Source organism: Echinops telfairi, unplaced genomic scaffold, assembly GCF_000313985.2.
Source record: "Echinops telfairi isolate 266 unplaced genomic scaffold, ASM31398v2 ScPeMD7_18;HRSCAF=68, whole genome shotgun sequence".
Taxonomy (NCBI): Eukaryota; Metazoa; Chordata; class Mammalia; order Afrosoricida; family Tenrecidae; genus Echinops; species Echinops telfairi.
The window spans coordinates 44,099,176-44,110,389 of record NW_022103915.1 but is presented as its reverse complement, the minus strand read 5'-3'; the positions used below and the strand labels follow the sequence as shown (position 1 = coordinate 44,110,389).

Here is an 11,214-nt window from a genome sequence, read left to right as displayed (position 1 = left end):
TCACCCAGTGAGTTAATTCCACTTTACGGATGAAGAGAGATGAATGTCTATTTAGCTTTTAAAAAAGTAACCAGTAACTTTCACTCATGCATGCAAAAAAACATTTACAGAGTCTCTGCCCTCTATAGGTTCTAGAGCTATAAAGTATAAACATCTGCTTCTGTAAGACAGTCCATTGAATGAGTAAGACTGACAAAAGATGACCACCCCACGTGCATCCTAAAGGCACCTTTAAAGCACTCTGAGTACACGAAGAATCAACAGAGGATACACGAGAAATTTCCTTGTAAAGGATGAGTATTTACCAGCTAAGGTAGGGAGACAAGAAATCCCAGACAGAGCAAACAAAAGTCAAGAAAGAACATGGCCTCTCTAGAAAATGCTAAATGAGATAGTGTATGGGTTGATGGGACGCTGTTGTGAGGAGTGGGATGGAATGGAAAGTCCTCACAGTGTGGCAAACACACTGGGAACAGCTCATGCAAAACCCAAATGTCACAGCTGTGTAGGTTGTTCAAATATTGACAAACTCCCCATCCGGCTGGTAAATAACCACTGGTCTAAACCTCATCTCCATTGTCCTGTACACCCAGACCTGCACAATCTCAAACGTTCTGAAGAGCAGGTTTTTCAAAGGAGAGAAGCCATAGGGGACTCGTTTTCAGAAAAACTGGGATGGTGGACGTGACCAGAGAAGACAAGGAGACATGAGCCCAAGAATATAGATTATTACTGATCTACCCTGTTTCCCTGAAAATAAGACAGTGTCTTATATTAAATTTTGCTCCCAAAGATGCGCTAGGTCTTATTTTCAGGGAATGTTTTATTTTTCCATGAAGAAGAATACGGTACATATTTATTGTTTTATTAAAAGAGACCTCGCACTTCCTGTCTGCTTCAGCTGCGCTGCGGCCAACAGTGAGCTGTGTGGCGGCGCCCACCGCTATGGTCCAGAGTCATGGTAGCTTCGGGGGGGCCTTATTTTTGGGGAGGTCTTATTTTCAGGGGGTGCCTTACATTTCAGCGGGAGGCAAAACTGTAAGTAGGTCTTATTTCGGGGGATATCTTACTGTCGGGGAAGCAGGGTATTAGTAATAGAACATTGAAGCAGAGGATGCTTATCTCAATTCAGAGATTTGGGCTTAAATATGAACATTAGGTGTGGTGGTGCAGCGGTTGCGCATTAGGCCACACTCCACATGGTTGGCAGTTCAACACCACCAGCAGCTCTGAAGGAGAAAGCCGGGGCTTTCCTGTAGACGGTGGTAGTCTCAGAAACCCACAGGGGCTGCCATGAGTCCACATTGACTCGATGGGAGTGAGTCTGCTTCGAGGTTTCTTTCCTTTTGTATAAAAGCCTGATGGAAAATATCACGAAAGAACATACCGTTTTATGCCTTCAAGTGTTTCAAGTACCAACAGGAGAGTGTTTTCACCCGTGTCGAGAGCAGGTGAGCCTATTGCTGTTGAGAATATTTCCATGCGAGCCATCGAGTCCGTCCTGATGCGTCGTGACTGTGGGGCCAGTGGGACCACCGGTAGGGTTTTGAAGGCTGTCGTCTGTGTGGAAGCAGGCGGCGGCATCTGGCACATGCCCAGTGCTTAGCCAAGGGGCTCCCAGGGTTTCTTTGGTGGATAGTCATGGAAGCTGAACTCAGTGATCTCAGGGAAGCTTCTAGGTCTGCTGTGATGCCCTTCAGCATATTAATTTAAGCAAAGTGTTTGTGGAGGAAAAATACACACCCACATAGGCAAAGGGTGGGTGGTACAAGGGGGTGGAATACATGCTGGAAGACTCTTTAATGTTACCCAGCAAAGGCATCATGTGATAGAGAACCTTGCTTCACATCTTTTCTGAGCATATTTCATTCATCAATGTCAATTTCATTAATGTTGAGTACATATTATATACTAGGGACTGCTCTGTGCATGGCTTTAAAACTAGGATTCATTCATTTGTCTGCTGGGAATTTCCGAGGACCGGGCCTTGGGGATAAAATAGGGATGAAAGCAGACAATTCCGGCTCACCCTGGAGCTTGCACCCGACGGGGCAGACTCACTGTCAATTTGATAAAATGTCCAGCGTATAGTAAGTAAGGACAGAGGGATTGAAGCTGGGAAGCAGCTAGGTATGTGCTCTCTGTGGGAATACTAGTTCCGGGAAATCACTGTGCAAAACCCGATGGAGAGAGTCCAAACACGGGCAGAACTTGGAGGGTAAGAGGGCAGTGATGAGCAGAGCAAAAATGGCCAGCGCTAGAATTGCGGGTCTGGAGTGCTGAGGACTTGCTGTTGCAAAAGTGATGTAATAGCTTGACGCATTGCATTTGATATTTTAGTGACACTTCTAAGGAAAGCTATTTCTGAAGAGCAGTATTTCTCAAAGTTTTGTGAACATTATCATCACCTGCAGGAACCTGGAATAATACAAGATCCACTGGGCCAACCAGGGCCTTTGTGCCCGTTACCAGCTCGTCAGGTGCTTTTAAAATACCCGTCTTTGAGACTGGTCTTGAGAAAATGCATGGGTTGTGTAAAGGGTTAAGTGCTTGACCACTAGCGGAAAGGTTGGTGCTTGAGCCCACCCAGGGTGCCTTGGAGACAAGTCTAGAGACCAATTTCCACAAGGCTACACCTTGAAAGCACCATGGACAGTTCTACTGGGCGCACATGGGGTCACCGTGTGTTGCTGTCAACTTGACAGAGAACCAGTGCTTCAGAAACCAGGGACACAAGTCTCGAGGCTAAGAGGAAGTGGCTGCAACAATGGGTTCAAGCCAAGGGACAGTTGTGAGGATGGTGCTGGCCCCAGAAGTGTTTCCTTCTGTCGTGCATCAGGTCGCTGTGTAGCGGAACTGACTCGATGGCACCTAGCAACAACAACAGCAGTGGTGTATGTTTTGGGGTTTCTAAATGGTGTTCGCGGGGCAGTGTAAGGAGAATGAGCTAAAGCCATGGGACAAGGGATAGTCAAATCCAGAGTTGGCGGGAAGACAAGGGAGAGCCCGAGAGACACGTGGATCATTATTGCAGCATAAGGAAAGAATGAAGAGAGCCCTGTTTCCCCTCAAATGAAATGTGGCCTCCCTGGGGACAGAGGCCTTAGGGTTCCCTTATGCATGGCATTATGCCCAACCCTTGATCGGCACTCAACTGATATTTGTTTATGGAATGAATAAATGCATGGGTGAATGGCTACCACTGAATCGGAAAAGAAAAATTTAGACAGATTTCTAAATCTTTAAATCAGGTGTGTGCTGCTTAGCAGGCACAGTGTGTTCCGTATAATAGTAGGCTGTGTGATTTGGATGTTGTGTGAACCTTGTATTAAAGAAAGCTATGGGAGTCTGCTTCTTGCCGTTCTCACGGTCACTGCTGGAGCTGGAGGCTGGGGAGGAAGGAACCCCAACAAACCCGGCAGCAGAGGGGGGGAGGGGGCGCAGTAATAAGTAAGAAGCAAGCAGGGAAGGAAGGAGGGCACCAGCCCCGTGGCCTCTGGTGCTGTCTGTCTGGGCCCACCTTCTGCCTCACTTGGCCAGACCCGGTACTGCAAGTCTGAGTTTGGGGCTCTTTAAAGTCAATAAGGGGAAATAATCATAAACGGAGATCTGCTTTCCCTTTAAAAACAAACAAAACAAGCAAACAAACAACACCATATGGGATTATGGACATCCTCCTCATATACGTGTTCAGGCATTGCCTGAGCAGATCCCTGCCGAAGAAATTGTCTCAAATGCAGGAGTTTGAGTTCCAGGGGGATTGCAACCTTAGGAACTGCTGCTCTCTGTGATCCTTCCGCCTCTAAGGGACCGGCAGTCCCCAGGGTATACACGAGCACCCTCTTTCTGTCAAATTCATGGGTAAGGCACGCTGGTGTATAGGGTTCTTCTTTAGGTGTTCTTTACTGCAAGAAAGGCTGGAACCCTTTTCACCCCCTTCCGAGCTGCGTGATGGCAGAGGTGAAGGTGATGATGATGAAGAATTGGCTGCCATCGGGGACTGGTTTAATCATTTCAAAGTATGAGCAACTTTACCTAACATTGCAGTGCAAGTCTGCATTATCCATGTCAGGCATTCATAACCTGGGGACAGCCTGTACTTTAATGTGCTTTTAGGCTCTTGGAAACATGCACCTCCTGCTCTGTGTTTGGTGAGGGAAGAAGAGCAAGGGCCATTTCAATAATGTATTAATACAGTCCCCTTAAGTTCTGTCTTCACCGACACGTGGTGGTGAAGTGACTTTGATTCAAATCAAGACCTCTGCTAGTTTAAATGCAGAGTTGTTGGCTGTGTCTAACATACAAGGGGGCTTCAAAAAATTCTCACAAGAATGGAATGAAAACATGATGGCATCTTCTCCCAAACTTTGTGAGGGTCCCTTGTACATGCCAAACGTCCTTAAATTGCATAGGAAATCACCCTTTGTTATAATGGGAGAAAGGGCTGGTGGAAGAGGATAGGAGAGCTGTCTTTCTAATTCTGGCTCAAACCCCACTGATATCATTTCAGAGTTTGGGAAAGTCATCTGTTTCCATAGTTTTTAATTAATGGATGATACTACTCACCTACCAGCTTCACGAGATAGTTGTGAGCATGCCATGAAATACAATGTAGAAAAGCAGCTGGTGTACACGTGCATGAACATACACATCTGTTTTATATGTATGCGCACATCTATACGTATAGGCATCTTTCTCCACCTTGTCATAGTGTCCCGTGGTTCTCTTGATGTCCCAGTACCTTCCTTCAGTTTGTAAATATTACACAAAGAGCTCTCTCTCAGAGGTCTCAGAGGTAGTGGAGAGCTTGCTTTGGGAGGTCTGACCAGAGACAAAGGCAATGAGGTACCAGTGTCATGTCTCCAGTAAGCTGGATGGATGCTTTACTGGCCAGCCTCATTTTTCCTGGTGATTGTATTTGTTCCTGAGGAGTAGATATAATTTCTAGAAATTGCACACAGTAGAAAACCCTATTTAAAGATTTGTTGAAAGCTTCATTCCAGGCATGCGTTTCCTTTGAAAGGATAAATCTTTGTGTCAGGAGGCATGTCACGTTATTACTCTGTTCTCTGGGACCAGCAGTCTCAGAGATGGAGCGTCCAACTGTTCTATGTTTGAAATGTCACACCAACTGCCTCTTAATGAAGATTTATTTATCCTTTTCACACTCTTAAGTATGATCTGTGGGGGATAGGCTTCTCTCAGTCCACATGAACAGAACCCATTATTGCTAATGGAAGTTTTGCTCATGCCTGAGGAGGTGGATAGGCATTGAAATAATTTATATTCAGAATTTCCCCTGAATTATTTTGTGTTTAACTGTATTAATATTCAAGTTGGTATCTATTTGGTGATGGATCTGAGGTTATAACTTGAATGGGTCGGGTGTAAGCATTTCTTTCCTCTGTTTCAGCTGAGAAGTTTTGCGAGTGAACCACCAACTTAATTTCTCGTCATGCTTAGTCTGTAGTTCACACGAATCCAGAGTAATGGGAGGAACTGAAAAGTGGACTTTGTAGACGTCTGTTCGCTGACCATGGTATTGGTCATGGCGTCTCAGAACTTCTTCCAGCCTCTGTCTTCCTGGATGTCTCAGGTTTATGAAGCTCTCCAGCAAGCAAGTGACACATTCTCTGCTTTGTTCATGAACTTAAGCAAGCAAGATTCTAAGAAACTGAATGATCAGGACTTGGATGATATTCAGAGCCGGAAACCTTACGTTGAAGATGAAGAACAAGGCAATGATTGGAGTCAAGGGGACAGAAATCCCTTGTTTCTTGAAGTGGATCATTTCTCGTGTTTTAATAGTGATTTGCAGGATTCCGCGCAAAGTTCAAGTCTCAGTACTGACCAGCATGCGATGGACTCACATTCTGTAGTGTCCCAGTGGCCCAATCAGACCCTTGATGACCAGAGGCTGCAACATGTGCTCTCTCCTATTGCCGAGGAAGAACATCACCTTGCAGAGTCAAGCAGTGGCCTTCAACATGGCTTTGACAGTCAGCTTGCTGGTACTTTAGAAAATGTTAATGGAAAAAAGCAAGGTAAGCTAGCCAGCAACCACTTTTTCTGGCCCTCCATCCACCCAAAGGGTATTTTCTACTAATTTATTTTGACTTGTTTTAGTTATCAAAGGGAGTTTATGTGGTCATCTTCTTTATATAGCTTTCTACACAGTGGCTTCTTATTGAGAGGCACAATCTTCGGGAATGCTTTTGGGATTTGAGTATAAAGCGTCGGAAGGTTGGTTAGGGTGGGCTCCATGTTCTACAACAGTAGTTTTAAGCACGTGAACCAATGACATCAGGTCCTGGATTCTGTTTGAGGAGCTGCTGGTATGCATGTCATGCTTTTAAAAATATCTGTTAAATAACTGTCCTCTCCACCCCTACCTCTGGTTAAGGAATCTCTAGGTGTTACTATATTATTCAGTGTGAAATCCTGTGTAAAAAGCCATACTTGTTGCAGATTTTTTAGTTGATAACACTCTAAGAACACTTTTCACAGTGTTTTACTGAAATGTGATGTGGGATGACAGGAGATAGGAAAATTTTGAAATAAGAATAACTTGATTTTTCTTTGAACTTTGAATAGGAAAGGAACATTTAGTTTTTTTTAAGAAATGGCCGTCGACCTTTATCCTATTTGGACTAATCACATGGTAGGGCTTCAATAAGTGCAGAATAAATATGTTTAAAATATGATTCTGTAAAACAGTAAAACAATTGCATTACTTTGTCTACTTATTCATTGAATTGTAGCTTCCCAGAAGGTTTGTTGTTCGTTGCCATCAGGTTGGTTCTGACCCATTTCAACCGTGTGCCCCACAGAACAGAACACTGACTGGTCCTGGGTCACCCTGACGATGGTTTCTAAGATTGAGTTCATTGGTGCAGCCAGGGTATTGACGCATCTCCTAGAGGGCCTGCATCTTTTTAAGCTGCCCCTCTACTGTACCGAACATGACGTCTTTCTCCAGCACTAGTCTCTCCTGAGAACATGTCTGAAATAGGTAAGACTCGCTATTGCCCTTCTTGCCTCCAAGGAGCACTCTGACCGTGCTTCTTCCAAGACGGAGCCAGCCACGCCTCAGTCCTCAGGGTAATATCCTCGCTTTTCAACATTCTCAAAAGGTCTTGTGCAGCAGACTCATCTAATGCAATTTGTCGTTGGATCTCTTGACTGCTGCTTCTATGAGCATTGATGGTGGATCCAAGCATGATGGACCCCTTGACAAGATCAACCTTCTCTCCATTGCTCATGATGTTCCTTATTGGCTCCACTTGTGAAGATTTGGGTCTTCTTTACATTGAGTTGGGACCCATGCTGAAGGCTACCGTCCCTGATCTTCCCCAGCAAGTGCTGGGACAGTCCTCCTCACTTTCATCCAGCAAGACTGTTTCGTGTACAGATCACAGGTTGTTAATAAACCCTTCTCCAATCCTGCTAGCACATTCTTCTTCACAGAATCCAGCTTCTCTGGCGATTTGCTCAGCACACAGATTGAATACGGATGGTGAGAGGAAACAACCCTGACACGCACCTTTCCTGATTTTAAACCATGCGATGTCCCCTTATTCTGTTTGCACAACTGCCCTTTGTTCCAAGTACAGGGCCCAAATAAGCACAATGAAGTGTTCTGGAATTATCATTCTTTTCAAGGTTATCTGTACTTTGTAATGATTCACACAGTCAAATGCCTTGGCCTAGTCAATAAAACACAATTAAACATCTTTCTGGTATTCTCTGCTTTCAGTGAAGAGCCATCACATCAGCAATGATATCCCTTGTTCCTGTCCTCTTAGGAATCCAGCCTGAACCTCTGGCAGCTCTCTGTTGGGGTATGGCTGCAACCACTGTTGGATGATCTTCAGCAAAATTTTCTGGCATGTGGTATCAGTAATACTGTTCCCTAGTTTGAGCATTCTGTCAGGTCACCTCACTTGGCAATGGATATAAGATGAATCTCTTCTAGTTAGCTGGCCAAGTAGCTGTCTTCCAAATTCCTTGTTATAGATAAGTGAGTGACATTTCATCCATTTCAGGAGCCTGACTTTTGGTTAATGCTTTCATTGTAGCTTGAACTTCTTCCTTCAGCACGATTGGTTCTTGTTCATATGCTACCTCCTGATATGGTGTAGTTTTTTTTTTGTATAATGACTCTGTGTAGGGATCATTATAAATGGATAAACAGAAAGTGTTGATATGGTCAAGGATTTAATTTTAATTGGATCACCAATCAATGCACATGGAGGCATCAGTCAAGAAGTCAAATGACCTGTTGAATTGGGCGAATCTGCTGCAGAAGTTCTCCTGAAAGCAAAGATGACAATTTCAGGACTAAGTTGGCTGAAGCCACAGTATTTTCAGTCCCTTTGGGTGCATGCAAAATCTCCACACTAAACGAGGATGCCAGGAGAAGAACTGATCTTTTGGAATGATGGTGTTGAAGAAGAACATTAACTGTCTTACAGTCTGTCAGGAGAATGAGTAAATAGAATCTGGAAGATTACAACCAGAATGCTTCTTAGAAACAAAGATGCCAAGACTTTCTCAAGTACTTAGGACATGTTAGCAGGAGAGACCAGTCCTTGAAGTAGCACATGGTGCTTGGGAAAGACCAGGAAGACCCTCAGTGGCTGCAGCAGTGGCCTGAAACAGCAACCATTGTGAGCACAGTGCAGGCTCAGAGAGGCTTTGATTATAAAATAGTCATGTGGGCTCAGAACCAAGTCTGTGGCACCCAACAACAGCACAGAAGGAAAGGACCCCGCTTAGACGGAACATAAACCACAGTGGTAGGTGTCTGGCAGGACATCAGATAATAATGGACCAGTGGCCAAGAAGCAGTCAGTGCTCTTTTTATTCCTGCTTTGCAGTTGAGAATATTGATGCTTTGTGACCAGACATTTAGAAAGAGACTTAATGTAGGCTGACTGATTCTAGAATTCACACACACACACACACACACTTTTCTCATGTGTAATTTACATACAACAAAATTATGGTACATTTCTATGAGTTTTGACAGACACACAGACACACACACACACACACACACGCAATCAAAATTTCAGAGCATTCCTTTACCTCAAAAAGGTTTCTGTGTTCTCTTCCCTACCTCCAGCGCCTGGCAATCACTGATCTATCTTCTGTGTTTATAGTGTTCACGTTCCCATAATGTCCTATAGGTGGAGGCATACAAGCTTCAGCCTGCCAAGTCCGACTTCTTTCACTTATCACAACATCCCTGCTATGTTTCAGCAACTCACTTTGAGCAGTTGAGGGTTATTTGAATTGCTTCCAATATTTACAAGCTGGAATACAAGTTCTACAGGCATTTTCAAAATGGATTTCTATGTATGTCTGTGACTGTAAGTTTCAATTCAGGAAGTCCTTAGGAGCAAGATTTCTGGACCATATGGTTGGTATATGTTTAACTCATAAAAAAATTCCAGTTGTTTTCCAAAGTATTCTTTTTTGGCAGTCCTAACAGTATGAGAATCACTTTGTAGCCTCACTAGTATTTCAAGTTGCTAGTTGTTTTGAAAATTGTCATCATTTTTATAGGTTATAAACGATCATGAATGTTTGTATAACAAAGAACCTTAAAAGCTAGAGAGAGTGCCTCTTACCAGAGCAGAGCAAAGATGTGTTTGTTGTTCTATGTAATAAAGACAGTGTCTCTTTGCAGAGAAAAGTTTGGGCAAGCAAGATAGGTGGTCTACGTTTGGTGTTCCTTCACAGGGACACGAGAGCATTATATATGCCACCTCACTGGACCCACCTCTGCCTTGCTGCCCTGGGAATTGTGTGACGGCATAGGACAGAAGTATGAACACAGGGCTCATTCTGCTTGCTGTGCTGAGTAATAAACTCTTCTTTGTCTCTACCGCAGGCCTCTCATGTCTTCTGCCAACAGCCATGAGACATGAGAACGCCTTGTGGAGGGTGAGCATGGATGACAGCATAGCACAGATAGTGGAATTATGACTGTAACTCCCACCCGGTCCCTTACTTCTCCCAGTCAGACCAGGAGCAACCCCAAAGGGTACAGCGTGGCCCACCTGTGTGGGCAGACGGAGCGGGGAGGAGATTCTTTAGAGAGAAGTCTTGCACTATGGCCCCTCTCAGCCCATCAAGAATGTACCAAACCTACTATGGACACAACACTGTGGGGCCTGCACAAGGACACACAAGTACAAACGAGGAGCTTCTCCTTGAGACTAATTGAAAAGCTTATATCATTTGTCTAATTTGTTCAAGAGGAGGCAACTCTTCGATGGCAGTGGGAGCTGGGAGCTGGGACTGCAGCAGGGGACTAGCATGAGACAGTCTCTTTAGTCCAATTCACTCGTGACTTTATAGTTGGAAGATGGAAGAGTTTTACTAAGTTGCCCTTAGGGAACTTCCATTTCTCCCTCTCTAATTTACTTCCACTCTCTCGTAGCCAATGAAGAAAAGCTCGTGTTCCTCCCCTTCCAGAAGATATTTAAATGCCCCTAGGGCCCTACAAAACTAGGATAAGTGACTGGCCTCCCAGATGAATAAATGTTAAGGCACTTGTGTTTTGGGATCTTATCTGCTGGTTAACAATCTTCAGAATACTCAGGTGCTCTTTTTGCTCGCTGCTGCTTCTTTCTACCAAGGCATAATGTAAGCTGGAGTACTGAGCCTGCTTGCACTTTATTGAAGAGAGGTGTTTGTGGATGCACCAGGAAAAGGCAGCCTTTCCCTCAGTGATTTATGTTCCATTTTCAAAAAGCTTTGTCAGGCCTCCTTTTCCCATTTAACCTTGAGTTCTTTTCATAACGTGGTGTCTGGAGTTTATGTTCCTTAATGTGCCATATTTTTTCTCCACAAAAGATTTTAAGCTAAATTGGCCCAAAACAAGAGGGATGCTGAATGCTTTTTGTAACCATGGCAACATTTCTGGGCACTTACTGAGGAACTGGTTGCCAGTAGTAATGTAACAGAGAAAATAGATACACTTCATTTAGCAGTTGCCGATGATTAAGGGCCAGAGAGACTCCCGACAGTACCATCTGAAGATCGGCGTTTTCGGTTTGGAGGCCCCAATCCCAAACACCAACCTTTCCGTAGAGAAACAGTTACGACACCTTGGATACGGGATGGGGAGGAGTTCTCATGGAAGTGAAAAATCATCTTTGTTTTCAATTTTTCAGCTCAGACATTTTTCAAACCTGTTTTTTT

At 44.2% G+C, this 11,214-nt stretch overlaps 1 protein-coding gene across 2 annotated transcripts in view; it reads left to right on the top strand.

Moving 5' to 3' along the window:
* The first annotated feature begins 5,536 nt into the window (after window positions 1–5,536).
* SYT16 (synaptotagmin 16) overlaps window positions 5,537–11,214 on the top strand; it is a 119,411-nt gene continuing 113,733 nt past the window's right edge. For both annotated transcript variants that reach the window (XM_030884983.2, XM_004698637.2), the window contains exon 1: window positions 5,537–6,044. In XM_030884983.2, coding sequence (XP_030740843.1) covers window positions 5,537–6,044 — 508 coding nt within the window. The remainder of the gene's footprint in view (window positions 6,045–11,214) is intronic.